The sequence below is a fragment of the Hippoglossus hippoglossus genome, chromosome 20, assembly GCF_009819705.1.
Source record: "Hippoglossus hippoglossus isolate fHipHip1 chromosome 20, fHipHip1.pri, whole genome shotgun sequence".
Taxonomy (NCBI): Eukaryota; Metazoa; Chordata; class Actinopteri; order Pleuronectiformes; family Pleuronectidae; genus Hippoglossus; species Hippoglossus hippoglossus.
This window is the reverse complement of record NC_047170.1, coordinates 1,723,254-1,745,573: the sequence shown is the minus strand read 5'-3', so window position 1 is coordinate 1,745,573 and position 22,320 is coordinate 1,723,254. Positions and strand designations below refer to the sequence as shown.

Genomic DNA, 22,320 nt, shown 5'->3' with positions numbered 1-22,320 from the left:
ATATGCCCCTACACACCCCCTGAACTGACAGAAAAACACCAATAAAAGCAGCAATGGTTTGCTGGCAGATAATCAAAGGAATCTCCCGACGCAACAACTCTGAAAACCAATGAGCCCTGTGGGCCATTTGTAAGACTCTCTGTTTGTCTGTATGAAAGGTGAATAAGTGCTGGCTGGCAGACTGACGGGCTCTTTCTACAGCGGTGGGCTCATCAAACACTGCATGCAGAAGAAAACCGCTTCAGTGCAGCAAGGGCTTCCAATCATTTACCGCCAAGACCGGAGAGTCAGCAACTTCTCGTTCCAACAGGCGTCACTAGCAGCTTATTGCACCGATTTCTTGTCTTTGTTTGAAGGTTTCGTCAGTTAGTAGAATTAACATGTGGCGTTTACTTGAAATGAAATCCCACAGACCTTTGTTGGCTGCAAAGAACCTTTTAGAAAATGTTGTCTAATAGAGCGTCATATTCCAAACAAATTAAAGTTCACTTTTACAACTTGTAGCTCATTTTTTTAAAGTTTTGATCATCTTTCTTATCAGTAATCTCATTATGCTCTAAAAATTTACTGCAGAAATTTAGAAATGAAATATCACTGGAACATATTCCACTTTTGAAGTCATTTGGAATGTGGTTGTAGTATAATAGATCGTACAAGTTCAATACATTAAATGGTGAAGGAATGCATAAAAACATAACAGATATTAAGGTTCATTGATATTCAGTTAACATTTGTATGTCCCGTAATGACCCAAATTAGGCAAAAAAATTTGTAAATAATACCAATCCTTCACATGCTTAGATTTGAAAAAAAACATTAACTTTATTTAACGTTATATAAGATGTACCAGAGCAGCAGTATGAAAAAAAGGTTTACTGGGATTCATTAATTTAATCAGTATTCTCTGAGCTGATTACAACTGGGGCTTTTAAAGGAACCACTCATTTTCTGGGTGTAACCAGGTACAAATTAGAGCTCAAATTGGGCTGGTGATTACAACTTGTGCCTGACACCCACCCCCTAATCACCCACCCACACACTCAGGACCTCAACCACAGCCTCTGAAGGGTGTTTTGAGGCCATCACACTTCTAAAAGCCCATTTTCCTCTCTCTTTTTTTCCCTCAGCACTTTCTTTCTTTTGAGATGTCCGCCCTATTTCTCCTCTACTTTATATTCATCTTCTTCCGTCATTTCATGTCCCTTTTCTGTCCCTGGTCTGTCTTTCTTTGGCTGGCAAAATGATGATGTCAACCAATAAGAGTACAATAAGTTCTATCCAATGACACTCCTCACCCCTCACTCCCCCCCCCCCCCCCCCCCCCCCCGCACTTCAAAAGCAGGAATGAGGTTTGAACTCTGCCTGTTTGCTGCTTCCAGAGAAAAGCATCTTTCACGTCTTTGTCTTTAAGGACATGATTGGAGAGAGAGGGAGAGAGAGAGGGAGAGAGAGAGCGACATCACCTGCTCCCAATTGAAACAGGGTGAGGAAGAACTTGTCTGCACTTCAAAGAACCAAGACACAAAAAACTTTACACCACTCTTCTTCAAAAAACTCTATTCAGGAGCCGACTATAATGGGCTGAGGAGTGGGCTTGTGTGTGTGTGTGTGTGTGTGTGTGTGTGTGTGTGTGTGTGTGCGTGCGTGCGTGCGTGCGTGCGTGCGTCTGTCTGTTCCTACCTGGTCACAAGCTTCTTTGCAAGACGAGAACTCAGCTGCATGATGGCAACAGGCAGGATCTGCAGACAAATACACATTATTTAGCATCATCATCATTTGTGAAGACAAAGATTTGAAGTTTACCTTAAGGATGGTACAATACATTCGTGGAGCTTACTTCAGTAAAATGAACATGAAATGTCAATTTCCTGCCCACTGAATACTGACGTTTGGTGAGTAGCTACAGGTGGAAACTCTGGTGCTTGCTAACATTCAAACATTAGAAAATGTATAAAAATCAGTTAACCATTTTAGCATTTTTACAGGAGTGTAATTTTATATATTAATACATGTTAATATATAAATAGAACAGAACTTAGTTTTTATATTAATCACCTTATCATTTTGTTTAATTTGACTAATTCAGCCCACATTAAGTTCCATGTTAGCAGATTTCTGTTGCTATTTTATTTTGGTTTGCCCTAACCACTCAATAGACAGTATCCAGATGATGTTAGCAGCTTCCATTAAACATACTGACAAATTAAAAACTGCTGTTTAAAATGAACATACAATTGATGTGCGGTTAGAAGTTCATTGACACAAAAAAATAGTTAACTATCACAGCACTGTGGATTTCCCAGGGGTCTTAAACCTAATATATTTCCTCGGTATGAATATTGATGAATAAGAAATTTGCTTAGTCTTCACTTAGCCCAAAAATCTGGTTTTGACAAGTTGAACCAGAATCTGAGATCATCCTCCTCCAAACCCTGAATGTTGTGGGATGAAGCTTGGTGATGTGGCAAAGATACAGGCCCCCTTTTTTATCACTTAGGTAAATAATATCCTCTTGTGTGAACAGGAGTAACACACACACACACACGTACACACAGGAGATGTTGGCTGGCAGCAGGGTTCCAGGGTTTTCCAGTAAGTGACTTGGCTCAGTTTGCAGTGAACAAACTGCTCCCACCTCCTCATGCATGGACTCACAAACAACAGTCTCACACAGTGATGCTGAGCTGGACGGAAATTCAGCTGCTCAGGTGAACTGGCAGCGGGGCACGTCTTGCTCTCTCTGCCACCGTCTGTGTCTGTAGGAGCCGTATTTAAGTTTATTTATATTCATATTATTTATTGTTCTTTCTTATTTTCCGTTTGTGAGCATTCACACTCCTCCCTCCTGAGAGAAGTTTAGGAAGCATGATGCATGACCGCTATGGTGGGTACAGCGAAAACCATCCTTGACCTCAGCCTTAACCTTATTCTCATCATCACCTCGATAACAGATGACCGACTGCTTATAATAGAAATAGGGGGTTACAGGACAAACCCATTCTTAATGTGTTGCCACTACAAGGACAGTTCACTAAGAAATATGAGAAGATGTACTAGTCCTATAAGGCAAACTCAATTTAAGTTGTTTCAAGACCTAGCAGGAAGTCATCTAGTGCAGATTTCAGTTTAAAGTTGACACTATGTTTGACATTTCTTCCCTGACCAGTGGGCCTGTAGAAGGCAAAGCCGCAAAAAATGTGCACCACCACCATGACTGCTGGGAATAGAGTGTGACTGAATGAATAAACTGTTTTGACAAACCTGACAGATCACTCACTCCGCTGAGATCTCAGCAGGGTAAAGTTCCTCCAACTCTCTTTGATCACTTATATATTGTTTAAGTTCAGCCAATGACACAGTGACGGTGTTGGCACTGACATATCTCAGAGGGGCAAATAACAAATCCATGTGTTGTTGTGTTCAGTTCCGTTCAAACATTCAGAGGAGCTGATTATGTGGTTAATACGGTTGCAGCAGTGGGTTGAGCTGTGATGTGTTTCATTTCATGAATCATTGTTTGTATGGACTGATGTCAGACACAGCAGGGGTTTGATTATGGATAAATGCACATGAACACTGTTTTTGAAAGAAAGTAAATTGCTGAGTGAGGATAAAGGATCTAACTTTTTTTTTTTAAATGAGGAAAAAAAGAGGGAAACTAATTCAAAACAGCACAGGAGTCAGGTGATAGCAAGACATACGGATGACAAATCGCTTGGTCTGTGTTGAAGATGTTTAAGCCATGGTCTAAATCCATACTACAATTCACCCTCAACATAGAAGTGGACCCCCCCCCCCCCCAATAGCCTCAAACCACATTACCCTGTTTGATTTCAGCAAGGGACATCTATTGTGTTTCCCATCTCTCTGCCATTGTTTCCCGTCACTGTCGCTCTTATTTAAAAGCAATAGAGGTGATCTTTGTAACAATTAGATATTCAAACAGCATTGTCTCAGAACGCAGATGGGTAAAAGTTCTACTCTTCATAATTATTTCACAGAATATCCAAAATGCATCCAGCTGAAGGAGTCTTCAATTGGGCCTTAATTTCTGCTGGATCCCCTCTCCATATTTGGAGCTCTCTCTACAACCACTGCTGGCAGGCATTCTGAGACTTTTAAGAAAGGCCATGCACTTGACAGGCCTTAAGCAGGCGGATGAAAACCATAACACCCGCTTATCAGTATGTTCACGTGTGTGAGGAAGTGAGACTACTTTCAGTCTGTGTGAGTGTGAGTGTGTGTGTGTGTGTGTCTGGATTCCATCACTAAGTCTGTTACACTCATCTTAGCTTCTCTGAAAAAGAGCAGGCTTTCACTGGGTGTATGTGATGTGCATGAGTAAGTAAATAATGAGTAAAACTGAACTGACCACACAGTTGTGGCTCTACAGGTCATTGGGTTTATTTTGCAGGACGATTCTCCGTTCCTCTCGGTCTCAGAATGCCTAAAGTATTTTGGCAACACGTAATAGTTTAAGTTAGTGTGAAAGCTCTAATTCATTGTTATTGTGGCCACTTGGGGGCAGATGAACAGACATGGAGCAACACTAGCATTTATCCAGAGTTGTGTTTGTGTTCACCTGATGAATATTAACTCTCCTTTCAGCTCAGTTTTGACTCCACCAACTTCAGGGGGATATATCTGTCTCTTATGCAGCCTGCTGCTTGCTGCTGTCACATTCCAAAAAAAGTTCAAAATGGAATTTGTTTAAACTGATTAGAAAGCGACTCATTTATAAGATAAGATACGATATAATAAATAATAATAATAAATAGTGTGAACAGAATTTATAGTGTAAGAGTATGAACAGTGAAACAGATGCATGAGCAACTAAATTGCACAGACAGGAATGAATATTGTACAATTAAAAAAGTTAAATCTGAGTCTAAAGTGCCATTTAGACTTGGTGTGTGTGGTCTACTGGGAGCAGAGCTGCTGCAGTTGTTAAACACAATGCAAGGTTAACGGGGCAGAAATAGGTTAAGCTGACAGTGAACCTTTATAGTGCCCTCTTTTGGAGCTCAAGGCAAATCATTTCAAATGCTCTGCTGCACTTGTAACAGTACATTCTGAATTCAGGCCTGTCACAAAAGGTTGAATGTTCACAAAAAGCGACAGCCCTGGTGCTGGGCAGGGAGCGTTCTGTGTATTCATCCAAGCTTTTTCACTGAAAACTGCTGCTCGTTATTGAGAGTTGCGTTTGAAATCCAAAGACAAGTTATATATGTGCTGAAACCAAACTTCAGATCTATACGTCTCCAGTTTCCAGGAGTCCAAAACGCTAGTCAATGACTGCGTGACTTACACGTCTATTTGAACAATTTTGTCCTTGAGCTCAAAATCGTGCTGAAAATCCAGGTTTCCTTGACCTTATTTTACGGATTTTGTCTGTAGTTGTACTATGTGGCCTGAATGAACTGAGAACAAAGGAGTTCCCACCCTCTCCCTCTCTCTCTCTCTCACACACACACACACACACACACACACACACACACACACACACACACACACACACACACACACACACACACACACACACACACACACACACACACACACAGCAGCTTTTTCAAACAATGGCAGGTGACATAATAATGTGAGGGGAGGGATGATGGAGACCATTCAGTCATGTACAGTATGAGGCCCCTGGCTGGCTGCTAATGAGTGCTGGCCCCATTCCGGCTCAGCGTACGTACAACGGGAACAAGAGCTCCTCCTCTGCTACGCTGTTACATTCAGAGGCACCAGCATGAAGTAGTCCACTGCATTGTTGCACTTGATTCAGCCACATTACACGTTACTGTCTCTTACTATATACCACAGCCTGGATGTCAGGTATCTGTACTTGAGAGTATTGCACTGCAGTGTTAGTATCTACGTATATTTGGAATTAAGTGAACTGAATGATGAGCAGTACAGTTCAACTCCTTTTAGAGAATAAAAGGGTTTATGACAACATGTGTCTTTAATACTTTGGGTTATTTCAGTTCTTTCAGAAACATAATGTGTATTTCCAGAGCTAATAGTTGAGATCTGCGACATCTTTAAGCCTGACGCTACACATTTAAAGTTGTGAATGGATTACTTTGGATATTTGTCACATGATGCTCAAATCAGTGTTACTTCCACATTGACATTGAGTGCTGTGTGAATCTCTGACTTCTTCACACACTATCACTACACTAGCTCTCCTTTGCTTGCTGAAGATCTAGGTTCGTTGATCTTTGTGTATCAAGTCTTAAGGTGCCCCTTTAGTCTCATAAAGTGACCGTTGTAGTGTTATGATTGAGTGATAACGCAGGTCCATGGAAAACCCTTTTCAGATGAGATCTTGGTTGTGATGAAAATGTTACATAGCGCTCTTGGGTAAAAGTCATATGATCGGCCTTTTTCTAAATCAGGGGCCAGAAAGGGGCCACATTAGAAACAGAGGGGTCAATTATATGTCCAACATCTGTGCACATTTAAGTCATTCCTCAGCTCTATAGCTTTGAGCAAAGCCACACATCATTGACTATATTTCAAAAACTGTTCCTAATTCAAGCACATAAAAAGCTTTAAACGTCTTAAAGAATTGTAATATTTATTGTTCTTATTATTGGTTTTGTAAGTAAGTGACTAATAAAAAAAAAAAGATTACTGAGAGGACCGGGGAATTTAGGGGCCAATTAGATTTCAACTTGGGCCAGTGCCCCCTGGCTCCTGACCCTGGATCCACCCCTGAGGCCAACCCTTTCAACTAGAATTAATTAAGGATAATAATTCATATTTATACAATATTTTAAGTTTTTATTCTGTGTCAGTTTTATGCACAACACATTGTGTGCCGCTTTGTGTAGTGATACTGTTTTGTTTTGTCCTCTTTTCGTCTCTGTGGTACGTTTTACGCATGTGTTTCTTGTTTTATTGAATCCATATTTTCTTCCCCCCTTTTTTCTTTTATGAATTTTTGGACAAGTGTGTGATGAGTGGGTTGTCTCATTATGAAATAAAAACAACCAACTGTGCACAGAGAGAGAGAGAATGTAAAACCATTTCAGAGGAAATGCATCTCTTAATTATCTCTGCACCAACAATAAATCAGTTTAAATGAAAAACAAAAATACTTTAAATACGATTCTGTTTATTTCAGATCGGTGGTAGATACTGTGGCTTTGAATAAAGTAGGCAATACCAGGCCCCAGACAAATTATATTATAATTATGAAATTGTTAAATGTGTCACAGGCTGCATCCATCACTGGTGCAATGTCTAAATGATCTCTATAGATTCTTCTTGGGAATAGGCAGAATCTGTTTCTATTTTGAGCAGGCTTTGGTTGCCGACATGTAAAACATCCACATAGAGAGCAAGAGTTGGAACACAATGTCATCTGGTCCTAAAACACCAACAAAAAGTATTACGTTTTTTGTTGTGAGTAGAGAAACATTCAACTCTTGCAATAAAAGAAACTAGTGGGACTGTAAACAGTGTATGGAGAACAGAAAACAGTGTCTGGATATCTGCTGTCTACACCAGAAGTCCCAAAATATCCCCCCTTGAGGCTAATTTATCATCAGACGATAGCCGGCGGCGTGATTGATATCTGAATGACACAAAAATCTCTTCAAAAGATAAATCAACAGCTGAAAATGTGTTTTTTACTTGCCTTTGACAATACAGACACAAACCTGCCAGAGATAATGAATGTCAACATGAGGTGTGAGATCTCTGCAGGAGGAACATGTGGCCCAACTGGGGGGCTCACGTGTTGGGTGATGGAAAAAAAACAAAGCTATTTGGGGGGGGGGGGGGGGGGGGGGGGGGGGGGGGTTGAAACAACACTGAAAGAGGCTGTCACTCACAGTGTGAGAGCCAACATGCTGCTTATTCTGTCTGTGCTCAGAATCCCTCCCGCACATCACATTAGCACTGTTGTTCCAGCCCCTGATGGTCAAACTGAGTTTTCCCCTTCAAAAGACACCAGCATCAGTCAGAGGACATTTTAACAATGTAAACATCTAAAAACAACGAGGCATCAAAACCACACAACAGCTAAGAGACAGCAAAACAGAAAACCCAAACAGGAAATGAAAGGCCATCTTCTGACTGGCCAATAAAAATCAAACTGCATTTGAACTCCAAATCCAAATTCTCCTCGGAGAGGATGGTGGAAATGTTGTGATGTGGTTGAAATGTGGTGTAAAGTGGTCAGCGGGGCCAGCTGGTGTTTTAGTCAAACTGAACCCAGCAGCATCGTTCCAGTGTGGAGTGAGAGACGTCTCTGATCTGGGATGGTAAACACTGCTGTGGTTCCTTTGGAGTGGAAAAAAAAAAAAAAAATCACAGAAACTGGAAATGGAAGAGTTTTGTCCAACCTCTAGATTCCAATTTTACATCTCACAACTATATTATGTGCATCAGTGTGAGATGAGTTCATGGCTCACTGGTTAACATGGACTCGCAGTGGAGGTGCAAGATATGGTGAACCACAGTCTGGGGTTTGTTTTGATCACTCGACTGTACTTTTGTGGAACATCCATCGATTCTCTCTTCACTGTTTGACATGATTCTTGCTTCTGGGTGTTAAAAAAGGTTTGTGGTGTTTGAGTCGGACACAACATCAAATGAGTGATAATATTGCTCTTTGTGTCTCCATCAAGTCATTAGAAGTTGCCAGTCACAGGGTGACTTATGCCCCTTCAGACAGGAACTCCGGAAAATGTCTACACAATGAGGTCCGGACTTTCTCTGGAGTTTGTCTTTCACATATGAACAACACTGCGGGAGATTATCCGTTCAGACACATTCACTAAAACAGGAAAATCTCTGGAGTGCTCAGGTGAGGGGGGGTATAATGTATGAATTCTACCTCGGTGATCGTGTGTTTTTGTTTACAGCACATAAACACAGATGCCGGCCCGCATCACCAAAACCTCTCAAATCTCGTTTTCTTTCCAAGTTGACATCTTTGTCAGTTTATTCTTATGAGTCTTTACAAGGGGGCTGGCAAGAAAAACTCCTGAGAATGTGCGCAGCAACAGACTTGGACATTAGCATTCTGGCATACAGGCCCTTACGGCTAATTTCAGGAGATTGTCTGGAGTTCAGTCCATGTCACAAACCACCATCCATGCTCACACTCACACCTTCATGCAATGTAAAATCTCCAATTAACCTAGCCCCGAGCTGCATGTCATTAGACTGTGGGAGGAAGCCAGCATACCCGGAAAAAAAACCCACACATCATTAAAACACTGTATTCGTGTCAAAACATCGTGCGTTCACGGTATTTTCAGGCCGTTTGTGTAGAGACTATTGTCCTCAGTAAAACATCTGAACACCATAAAAACATTTAAATCTCTTCTTCTTGGTCCTCTTTTTCATTTGGCCAACAACAAAACTGCATCACAGCCCACATCTGGCAAGAAGCGAGACAGAGAGCCCAGCTGACCAAATCGATTTTATGGTTGCAACTCTGTCTGAAAGAGTCAACATGAACACATCGAAACATGTGAAAACAAGTGATCACAGAGTAAGTTAACTTCGCTGCCACATAGACAGAAAGTTGTCTTCTTTACTTGCCAACTATTTTTCCAGCCCAATAAACCTCCACTCAGTGTCCTTCTGTTCTCTGTGCTCATCTCGTTTGATATCAATTAACTTTGAATTAACAGGTGACCAGCGCAGTGTAGTCCTCAGTGTAAGGGAATTTGCCGACCACGACAACAGCGCATTCAGGACAAGCGTTGCAACCAATTATCCAGTTCAGGGTTCAATGTACTAAGTTGATCTTCACTGAGCTCTGAATAAACAGGTGCACAGCTCTTTGTGCAGCTGATGTGGCTTCAGGGTTTTAAGGGTTGAGTCCAACAGACGGTTTTTATTTTCCGCGGCTCAATTACTGCAGGTCACTTTTGCAGCATTACCGCAGGCTAATTAAATTAAACCCATTCTAAAGGTAGAACAGGCACTGCACCAGTTTTCTCTCATAACTGCAACCTAATTTAAAAAATCGATAAGAATCCAGGTAATGTCGACAGATTGTATTTCACTCTTTACACAATCAACAGGAACAATCACAAAGAAAGTTAGAGGCCACAGAAAGCATTCTTTAACTTCACTCCCTCTTGACTTTACTGGGCAGGTTAGGTCATCGGTTAGCAAAAGCTAAATTTACCCTGTACACACTGAAAACCCATTTAAAGACAAACACACTTCGGAAAAACCTTAAGGGAAATCTTGAGTTTTTTGGGGCTGCAGAACTTTTGTGAACAAAAAAAAAAAGAGAATATATTTCAAAGTAAAGGACAAAAAAAATCACACCTCATAGAAATGGTCACTGCAAACCCCCACATCTGTTAGCAAGGGTGTGGAGGAAACTAAAAAAGCCTGGCAGTCAAAGACGATAGACCTCAAGAGAAATGTAGGCTGCAGTCTGAACCAGAACAAACTGGTCAGGAATCAAACCTAACGGGGCACAGCATGAAAGAACAAACAGACTAAGACAAGAGCAAAATGGAAAAGAAACATAGAATTGACTATATAGTAGATTATAACTATAATTCGGCTTGTAAAGCGCTTGGTATTCTGTTTGTACTGTGACCAGTCCAACTTATCACAGCATGCAGGCTATTATAGAAAGCTAATATCCCTAGCTTTGCTTTACCTCCACTGCGGTGGAGTGCCATGCATCAGAGCCGACGGCCACCCTACTTCAAATGGCCAGGATAAAAAGCACTATTCCAGCTATGAGAAACAATCTGGAAATAGCAGCCACGCTTGTGACTGGGAGCCAGCTGCTGGGACGATAAGAGGAGGAATTTCAGTGCACCCCCTTCTATGTAAATGTAACATTACTCTGGGTTTCCTGCCAGCTAGTTTCCTGTGTGTTATGCATGGACATAGCAGTGGGACTCGGCACTCTCTTTCAGGATGCACGCAGGTTTCAGAAACAGAAACAGTAAATAAAACCTTTTAAAGGTGAAAGCTGTTTTCTTTTCCAGTTGATCAGCCAGTCAAAGTTGTTCATTTACAGGACTGAATGTTCAGGAAGACAGCAAGATATCTATTGCTCCATATTAAATAGAAGAAGAAATATTTCTCATTCAGCAGCTTGGCAGGATACCCCAACCACAATAAAATGTGTCAAATCATCATCCTCTGCCACACTGACATACACTGACAGTTTATGTATTAATAACACAGCTTTACACAATTCTGAATATTCAGATTCAATATCTGGTTTTATTCTCCCCTAACTGCAGCAAAGCTTATAAATCTGAGCAGTCAACTCATCGAAAAGCACCACTGTGGTTTTGCCCATTTACTACAAACTGCATATATTTGACACCACTCCCGGCCATTTTCCAGAGCATGGTGCAGTGTTTCATTCTGTCAGATGTGGTTCTTTCATTGTTTTCCTTTCTTCAATGGCAGCTATTGGTTAACAGGACTCACAACAGCTTGCAGAGACTCAAAAGAAGTGGACCGATAGCAGCGTTTCTACTTAAAATTTTTGTTAAGGCAAAGTCACCTCATACTACGTCTACAGCAAATAAGCAGGGCAGGAGTATATTCACACCTCCATCTGTGTCTACACAGGATGTGTTCAGGCACAGTACAGTGTGGGTTATAGTGTTCAGATCACTGTAATCATGCCCATATAACACAAGCTATTACAGGGCCTGTGTAGGGAGCTGGATTGATTAAAATAGAAATACATCTTTTATATATGTATGGTTTTAAGATCTTTTAGCTGATATGGCACATGTTGATTAAATTAAAGTGCAAAAATGCAGGTATCATCTGTAACTGTTACACAGGAACAAATGATCTATATGATGATTTTAGTCCACCTGTGGGAATCTTTCTGTAAGCATTAGCAGTCCGTTAATACTAAACTCAAGTAGAAAGGAGTGATGTTGCTATATCTAACAGGGCACAACAAAAAATAAGCTTGAATTTAAAAGGAATGATGATTTTCTAAAACAATGCCCACATGGCCCCGTCTCTTCTCCCTGGGAGTATTGCATTAAGACAGACTCTTCTTGAATGAATAAGAATCTTAAGATTCACTGTCCCAGTGCTGTGTTCTGGATCAAATAAATCCCATTTATTTGTTTAAGTAATGAAGTGGCAAAATGCAGCGGAATTTGACATGTACGATTTTGTGATGTGAAATATTTCACACAAACGTACATTTAAGAAGCTTTTCGTATGACAGATTTTGTTTGACATGAAAGAGTAATGAGACTGAATAAGCCAAACATAGGTGATGGTAAATGAGCCAGTTTAAATGTAATGATTTACACTCCGTCATGCAGATGAAAGAAAGAGAACATTATTGTAAGATGTCAGTGTGATAGTGTGTGTCGGAGCATGGCGGCCTCTCGTATTGTACCACTCTCCTTCCTGCATTCCTCAGAGCTGCTGCAGACTCTCTGGGGGGGTTGGGTTAATGGATGGAGGTCAGAGGTCACTTCCTGTGCATGGATTAATTCAGATTTGCTATACAGAGCTGAGCATTAAAGTCTCTGCCAAGCATGTTTGGTGGAGAACAATGGGGAAGATTCAAAATGTAGGGTTTGCTTTGCATTTTTATTGATTATGTGAAAAAATAAAAGACTTTTGTAACCCATAATCGTCCAAATGCTCAAAGCCAAATGTGGCTCTGAGGCTTTTCACATTGAGGCTTTACATCGTTTTCGTCAGATTTGACAGTGATCCCTATCCTACAAGATCAGAATTAAGTCAGGGAACATTTGGTAACATTTAGTGTCACAGTACACTACTAACATTTAGTGACGTATGAGACAGTAAAACGTTTTTCTGCTTCAACTAAGTTTCCTTAACTGAAAGCTGGTTCAAAAAGCATCTCTGTTCATGTGTGTTTAGTGGGATAAAGAACTACTCGCCTGCCTATCTGACTTAATCTCACCCACCTCCTCTTTGTACTGAAGGTCAAGGTTCAAATACATGAAGTCAGTAAATTGAAATTATTTGTATGTTATGAATCAAAGTTCAGCTCAGAGATGCCACTTCTGACAGTGACACGACACGGTCCACTAGAAAGAAGACGATTTGTTGGAGCTGAGTTCATTTGTGATTTTACTGTGGTCTGAACGAGTGAAGGTTCTCCCTTCCCAAACTATCTTTGACAAGTCGTGACAGTAGAGTGCCATGCAGAGAGAACATCAACTGACGGGAGCCAAGTTTAATTTAGGCCTGCCATCAAGTTACTATGACGTACCGTTATTACTTTAACAACCGACAACAACACTCTGAAAAGAAAGAGAAGCTGCAGCTCAATGTTTATCAGTGAGCCTGCATGAGCATTTTTCCAAATTCAAATTCAATCACCAATTAGTATTCCATATTCACACATGTTAATTGTTTACTGGTTTATGCAGCAGGATGCAGCCTTCATTAGCAACTTGTGCGGCTTTGAGCTCAGCTTGTGGTCCAGAGCAGGACTAGTCCGCTGACACGTGAGACAGAGGATTCTTTTTTAAATGGACAACTTTGGTTCAGGGTTTTTCACTGCAATCAGTTGTGTTATCAACGGTTTTGTTGATAGAAAAACAGGCTACTTGGGCTGAATTCTGTTATGCTTTCACACGCATCTTTAGTCGCAAATTATGCATCACTCGCAATGTTGACCCAAGAGCCTCTACTAGCTATTTTTAATACCAGGCTATTGGGCAACCTGTACCCAGCGTGCCATTCTGTGGTGTAAATTTGTAAGTACAATTATTAGTGTAACAAAATATTTATGTCCTGTGTCATGGTGATTTACCCTGCAAGAGAGTGAGTTGTAGGTAAATACTATAAAGTTACCACAGTCCCCTCAAAAGAGTCTACACAGCGCTCCAAGTGACAAACTGTATTATATCATTTGGTGCATAATAAAAGGTTACAGCTGTTGCTATATGGGGGTATGTGAAAAATTCATAATGTGCAGGAGATTTATAACAGTTTACTGGATACTGCTCAGCACTAACTAAAGGGGGTCATTTTTAAATGTTTAACCATATATTACTGAGTGTGTGTGTGTGTGTGTGTGTGTGTGTGTGTGTGTGTGTGTGTGTGTGTGTGTGTGACGGGTTGACGAGTCCAGCCACATGATGTGTGTGTGTTAGACATATGCTCTTTCTCTGATGGAAAGCAGGTGTATTCTGTATGATTTAGTGGCTGATATTTGTTACACACCTGGATATCATGTGGCTGGACTCGTCAACCTGTCACACACACACACACACACACACACACACACACACACACACACACACACACACACACACACACACACACACACACACACACACACACACACACACACACACACACACACACACACACACACACACACACACTGTCGAGCATGTCCTGCCTCCCTAATTTCATATTCAATTAGCAGAATCAAAGGAGGACGTAGACCTGATGTACGGTATTGCGTGTGTGTGTGTGTGTGTGTGTGTGTGTGTGTGTGTGATGGTAAATTACATAATGGGATACATGTGGCCATACAGGGTGAGGCAAAGGGTCATAGAACAGAGAAAGAGATGGGGAAGGAAGGAGGCAGAGAGAAGGGATATACTAATAGATAACCCGTTTTATTGTTTGTGCTACATTCACCTACTGGATACAACTGATGTCTAGTTCACACATTTCATTTACAAATGAGGGCTGATAAAAAAGCATATTTGAATTATACATGAAAACATTTTCATTTTCTGGCATAAATTGCCCAGATGCTGTGGTGTTTGAATCATTTTCAAGAACCAATCATTCAAACCCTGGTTCCTCAGTACCTCACCCAAGTATAAGTTCAGATGTTGTCAATAAAGACAGGCAGACAGATGGACGGAGACTGGAGCCAGCAAAAGCACATCCATTAAAGAACTTTTAGCCGAGTCAGATCAAATGAAGATAATAACTCAGTTAATAATCAGATATGTTTTAAGAAAGACCTGCAGCTGTACAGAGGCTGTTGTTTTGGAGTCTGGAGACTTAGTAACGTCGCAGACAAACTGCAGAGCATAGTTGTTGGGAAGTTATACCTTCATTTCATAATTCTGCCTGGCGTTTCTGTTCTATACCCACAAAGCAGCACACATTCATCAACATTCCTGTAAATGTACCACTGTTTACCACCCAGCTAATTTTCAACTGCAGCCTTTTGGCAAAAGGTTCTATAAACAGGTTTTATCCATACAAGTTAGCCTAAATACAAATTATGTTTCATATTGCACTTCAGACATGAAATAATTGGCACACCCTTCATTGGAGTAAAAGCCTGGAGGGATTGAAATGAAAATTGATTCTCCAGGCTACTAAGACCGATTCATTCCCATCAGTTTGTTTGCTATATGAAGGTCAACTTTGAAAAATTAACTTCAGAGAGCTGAGGTAAAACCAGAAATTAGAAAACCTAATCAAAATCTAAATTACATTTGGATGTGGCTCCGAGGTAGAAACATATTGAAATAGTTTTTGCTTATTTAATATTTATGTCTTTGGCAGGCTTGTTTTTTGAATTAAACTAGTTTCCCTAAACTCAAATGTTTGCAGGGTAAATGGAATATTTTGATTACTGCTGGAAATGTATAAATTACTTACTGCAAAAAAGTAAACAGGACCATTCATCCTTTCAGAAGAGACCAATGAAAGAACAGCTGAATGAGAGGTTGCTGTGGAACAGAACCAAAAGTAAACAAGCTACTATGGAGATTGACCACTTGAAAGAAATGCTGGAATACTCGACCATCCATTTGTCTTTAGTGCTGCAAGGCCAATCCCAAAGGTCACACTACTTTTGGAAAATATTACCCCTAAGCAGGAACGTTTTGGGGGGGGTAGAACCTAATTTAGACCTTGGTCCTTGCAGTGGAAATTAGTTCCTGGGGAAAGTTCCTTTGGAGAAAATGCATCTTAACTGTCCTTTCTCCCATGTCTCACTCCCCCCACCCAATCAAGAACCCAACTGCTTAATGCTCTCTGTGAAGTGACTTTAACAGCATTAATGTGAAGCAGGGCATCCGTGTAAAAGAGCACAGACTGTAACAGGATAAAAAAAGGTTTAAAAGGCTGCGGCAGAGAGAGGTTGTGTGGTACGAGGTTGGAGTAAAGTAATGAAAGAGGAAGAGAGGGGCCAAAGTGACATGAACAATGAGGCATCCACTCCAGTATGCTGCACTAAGTAGAACAGTGTGGGACAGACACTCAGCAGTACTTTAGGAAGTCCTGTTTGTTCTGCTGGAACAACGTGTGCACCAGCCTCACACTAATGTGTCACTTTGCCAGTTTATCAGACTGATTGTAGCCACTCGCTGCGATCTGGTTCTAATACAGAGGTTTCCTCTCTGACCACAGATCACATACACACCGCAATAACTAGAACATACAACACCTCCTCCCAACTGTTACGACTTCATAATTTATGTCAACAAAAACACAGATGTCTCCCAGATTTGTGTTTTAGATACAATGAAAATATTAGAAAAGTGCATATTTTTTTGATTTCTTGCTATCTTCGATTTCCATGTCTCCAACCAAACAACCGTCGGACAGACTACATTCTCTGTGGTTCTGTCTGGATCTGCCTTCTCTCGGTCACAGTTCAATAAAGCCCACTAAAATCCAGCTGTAGTCCAATAAAATTTAATGGAAAGTTTGTTTTTCAAGTCTTATTGTAAACAATTACAGCTTCATTAAATTTCAACAGCGTATGGGAAAAACTTTTATGTCAAGAGTTTTTAATAGTAGAAAAAACATCCTGTGATAAATACAGCATATATGGTATGTATGCATAGCCATAAGGAAATTAGTTGTTAATGTAATTATTCCGCAATAGCTCTTTATTTATTTTTAATACAATGAAGTTACAAGGCCAACAAGTAAGAGACTATTCACCCCTTGACCTTTTAACATTTTGTTCTGTCTTGTGTGGGATATTTTAGTGTATAATATATATATATATATATATTAGCTGAGACCGTGCACACAATGAGCGGATGGGGAGGAAGGGGTTGAAGAAGCGGAGTCCCATGCTAGCTCTAGCTTGATTGTCATAGCTGTAATAGAAACAATGGCCACTGCAGCTAACATTTAAGACATAACATAAGTAGCATACCTAGTATTGTAACAATGTAATCCAAATATAATTATGAAAAGTGTTATTATACTTCTAGTTGGCTCGTAATTAGCTACCTTGGTTGGCTAGTAGTTGTAATATTGCTAACTGCTGGTTTAGCTTGCTGTATGTTTTTGTATAACAAAATCAAAGTGTTTTTAGCTCCGCACAGTAACTGCTTATGCTGAGGTTAGTCTCACCTTCATGGACTCAGGTTTTCAGGGAACAAACTTAAAATGAACAGTGTTCAGTCATTATGAAGCGCAAGACTCTGTTGATGGCTTTAACCCAGCTTATTTTCTATCATCCAAGTTAGTGGTGACCTCATCAATGATTCCATCTCTGGCTGAGCATTATGCAAAGGAATGCGGAGGCAGTGGGGGTGGTGGTGGGGGGTTCGTCATATCTGTCAAGTTCAACAGTGGCTGGCTACAATTGTCACTTTGAGACACTGCGGCACGCCCACTGGTTCATATGCCCACCCTGGACGAGCCACCGTACCCTGAAGTTAGCCAGGCCAACCTTAACGTAATGAATTATGGATATGAAGTAGTAGCAACATAACCTTCTCTTACGCTCATATCGGGTCATTGGCATAGATTGTGAATAAAGATGGACGATGAATATCCATTTCAATTACACAAATTAGGCCAAACTATCCCAGATATGACTGCTGCTATATCGTGGAGCTGAGGTGTTGAGGTCCAGCCTATAAAATGTGTTCCAAAAATTGCACATCAGTCTCAGTTGTCAATTATGAAATTTTACTCAGTTTTTTATAGTAGGTGGGGTTTATGATCTATACATCAGCCAGCCAACAGGGGGCAATCAAGATTGCTTGACTTCACTTTTGGGGAGATCTCACGTTGTCCACCTTTATATAGAGTCTATGGTTGTCGTAGGCAGTGGCGCCAAGTGATTTTGACACAGAGAAGCCCAAGATCCTAATCCTGTTCAAGGTTTGTCCTGCATGCCTTTTCTCAGGCAATAAAACATTTTTCAGCAGTTCCTGGTAAGGAAGCAAAGACTGGCTGAGGTACTCAAATCAGGAAGATGCTGTCTTTGCAGAATGCTCCAACGTTCTAGATTTTGGGACAGTCAGCCTTCATGTCATAGTAGCACGGCTGTTGTGTTGCATACATGAGGTCAGTGATGGCAGATGGTGGTTATGTGGAAATTCAATGTCTTAAAAATGACTGAGCTCTGACAATGTAGTTACTATTTAATGCAGACTGACCATAGCGCTGTTGACTGAAGACTCTTATCAGTAGGTTTCCTTGCACCAACCAAATGTACATCGAAGCATCTCATCATCTTTAAGTCTGTTTTCTATAGTTTTGATAGTGTAGAATAGTTTTTATCATTTTTAGTAGTCTTTATACTTTAAAAACGTATCTTGTTGTGATTTTTAAATAGATTTTAAAGGCTTCAGTGTGATAATCAGTTTCATTGTGTGTAGAACTAAAAAACCTTCTATTAGGTAATTAATCGCAGAGTGAAGGGTTGGACGCCTGCTCTCTTCTCAGATCTTTTCTCCCTTCTCACAAAGTTTTATTTTCATGTCCTGAAGCAATCATTTACATAGTTATTCAGGGCATGGATTGCTTAAATTGTAATACAAATTAGATTAATTAAATTAACTAAAACTTTTGACCAATAATATAAATGTATCAGCGGTGGTATAAATTATCCACCACTGATGGTATTACCGTGATGCAGGATTTTCTTTATATCCCCACCAACATACAGCAATGTGTTTTGTATTTGTTACAAGCTCAATAGTTTGCCTGTTTTCAATATTTCATTTAATTTAGGAAAATCCATTTCAGCTTAGTTATGTGCATTTCCTCTGGGATGCATGCTTTTCTAAATTCACTTTCATTACACAGGAGCTATAACTCAGTTAGTGTGGTCACTAACAGGAGTGTTGTGTGGAAGGATTAGACACCTCCAACCACCAACATGAATAAACACCAGCTAACTTGACTTTTATGGAATCCGTGTTGTCACGAGAGTCGAGAGACTAACAGCAGGTGCATGCAGTACATTGTAAAGTATCACTATTAACTGTAGCAGCTGGTGCTTAATGATAACCCCACCTGGATATGACGTAGCCCATACAGAGCATCTACAGAACAACGTGCACTTTAAGAGCCTTCCTGTTTACTATCAAGTGAACCTCAACTATGACAAGACTGTTGATGCTGCCTTTGATAGCAGAGTGCTTGAACTCAGCGTCTGCAGGGAACACAGCCAAGGCAGTGGTTTTAGTCAAAGCAAAAGTGTTTTGAAACAATGTAAGGCTCCTTTTCAGAATAGAAAGTTAACTACTGCTTAACATTTTTTAAACAAGCTACAACATCATAATTTTAGGTCGAATTTTTAGAATCGTCCTGATATAGGAAAATGACAACCAAAGGGGGGGATTCCTTTTATAATTCCATGGGTGTATTTCTCTTTCTTTATATTTAGCCTTGAGAAAACACTAGCAATGGGTAACTGGTTGGAAAAACATTATCATCCATGGTCAATTCAACAATCACCATACCAAGGGAATGGCCAAGAAATTCAACTCTATGCTGCACTTTAATCTTGTGTTCACAGAACTATAATTACGTTTGTGGGACTCCAGCCCATGCCTGCTCACAGTGGACATGGAAAGAAAAGGGCTGCCGTTCACTTCCCTCCTTCCCCTTCCCTTCCCCTTCTGCTTTGAGCACTCAAATTGGTTCCAGATGCATTCTCTCACGGCTAGCTCCAGAACCAAATCGCAACATGAAAGAAATGAAGGCGAGAAGTTTCGCAAAACTCGATAGAGGACAAAAATGTAAGGAATTTCTACACAGATTTAGTTGAGGGAGGAAGAAGAAGACAACATATCTTCTTAGGGGCAAAGCCGGCTGATCACTTCACCACATGGTGCTACTTATCACACTGATAACCCTTTTTAGGGTTTTCCGAGACCTTTATAACGGACACAAGACTTCGGGAGACAATGTGCTCCCCAAATGAGGATCTAAGACCCTATGTTTCTTTCATGTTCCGGGCAGATGTGCCAGGAAAAAAAACGGCACAAAGTGATATTTAGCCAGAGAAAATCCACATCCTGCACCCATGTGGACTCAACATCAAAGACCTACCCACAAGCACGTTAGACCAATTTATAACCCTGCCCATGGAGCCCCCTCAGATAAAACAGTCACTGGGGGAAGCTACGATACACAGGCCAAAGGAATTGCGATAACAGCAGAAGGTTGGCCGAGGCGACGCTGTGCCAAATGGTTCAAAAATGTAGCAACATAGTACAAAGTGGCAGCTCCATGTTGACTCAGCCAATTAACAAGTGAAAGCAAATTCAAGGACAGCTGCTCTACAGCACCAACACACACCTCTGTGTTTGTCTAACTGCCCTCACAAGTCCCTCCGCATTCATTAGCACCCTGAAAAGCTAATACGCTCATCAGTCCCACACTTTTTGCCTCCATGCTGTGCTTTCTTTTGGCCCCCAGACTCCATTCAAAGCAGCAGGCAGCTTCATTACTTGGTTTTCCTTTCCTTCTGAGCAGACAAGGCTAATCAAAAACGACTTGATCATAAACTGCAGGCATGGCTTTACACGCGATCCACATCTTTATACCTGGGTTCAATTAAAAACAACTGCAGGTCACAGTTGCCAGTACACACAGGCTGTAAAGCTGTAACCTGGAAATAGAAAGATGAGGGAATAACACTTTCAAACATGAAACACTTATAAGTGGTGACTACGATTTATAAGGGTTTGGGGTGAACGCCGAATTGGAGAATGGTTAAAAAATACAAATAAAAGCGGTGCGCATTTGCTGTCAGCCGAGGAGGATTGAAATAGCTAAATTGCACATAACGGTCCATATTACTCTCCTCAGATCCGGAGACGAGGGGGAAGCCTTTCCTTCCTATTCCCGGTTATTCCGCACATTTTTGTTTGGACAGGGAAGAAACTAAATGTAGTTTCAAAACTGTTACAGTCAAGCAGCAGACACATACGTGCGAAGAGGGACGTCTGTGTTAACTACGCCGCAGTTGTCGCTTTGTCCTTAAAACTTAAAGGGTTCATCCGAGAGATGAACGGGATGCTAACCCCCATAATACCGAGCGTCATGCTAACGTTCATCCCGACAACGGATTGACTCCTCAATGTCGCCACTTTGCTTCTCGGCGAAGTTACCCAGCAGCACGCCATGACTGAAAGCCGCCGTGTGAGTGTCAATGATAAGAAGTTGATACACCGAGGTCAAACTTTTACAGCTGTTTCCCCGTTATTCTCACAGTCGTGTCGCACCTACACACTCCGCGGTGGGCGGCAGCTAGCGCCGGGAACAAGTTATACCGGGCAGGTTTCATTGAAAACAGCGCAAACTGGTGGGTCACTTATGGTCCCGAATTTACCAGAAGACTTCTAGGATTCAGAGGACGTCTTAATACAACGTCTCCGATGTGTCCGAGTTCAGCAATAAGCAAATGAGCGTCGCATTGTTAGGATTTGTGAACGGAGTTTGGCGCGGCATTCCCCGACCCATCAGAGTGAAGTCTATCGGCCCAGCAGGACGCGAGCTGTCACCGGATCAACAAGTTCGTCCTGCAGCGACGGACTTACCCCCGGCTGCCTCCATGCGAATACACTGTCTTATTATCGGTATCATTATTATCTCAGTTAAGAAGACACAGACAGCTCCGTGGACATATGACTTACAGCTGTGTGTGTCTGCGTGCGTGTGTGTGTGAGTGTGTGAGAGGAAGATGAATCCATACACTCACCCTGAGCTCTGAGCGGCTGGAAGTTGAAGGCGCAGAGGAAAGTTACTATCTGGAAACACACACGCATCTTATTGAAATCCTAAAGTGCATCGTGGACAAGAAGAAGACATGGAAAACACCAGCGCTGTGACATGCTCCATGGATCCTGGTACCTCTCTCTCTCTCTCTCTCTCTCTACCTCTCTACCTCTCTCTCTCTCTCGGTTTGGAGGTGTGGAGGTTTGGAGTGTTGTGGAACCTCACTGCACATGCGCAGAATGCAGTACTGGCCCCGTTACATGGGACAAAAAAGCAACTTGTAAAAGTATCGGAAACACCAAACTCTATTAAATTCAACGCACAATATTTTCCTGCAGATCAACAGCTAGCTCATGCAATAGAAAGTAATACTGGGGGTTGACCCCCGACCAC

General features: G+C 41.2%; 1 protein-coding gene across 1 annotated transcript in view; it reads right to left on the bottom strand.

Moving 5' to 3' along the window:
* reck (reversion-inducing-cysteine-rich protein with kazal motifs) overlaps window positions 1-22,102 on the bottom strand; it is a 69,478-nt gene extending 47,376 nt beyond the window's left edge. The window contains exons 1-2 of the mRNA XM_034572530.1: window positions 21,911-22,102; window positions 1,681-1,739 (exon numbers count right to left, since the gene is read on the bottom strand). Of these exons, the coding sequence (XP_034428421.1) occupies window positions 1,681-1,739; window positions 21,911-21,977 (126 nt within the window). The 5' untranslated portion in view covers window positions 21,978-22,102. The remainder of the gene's footprint in view (window positions 1-1,680; window positions 1,740-21,910) is intronic.
* Window positions 22,103-22,320: the final 218 nt, after the last annotated feature.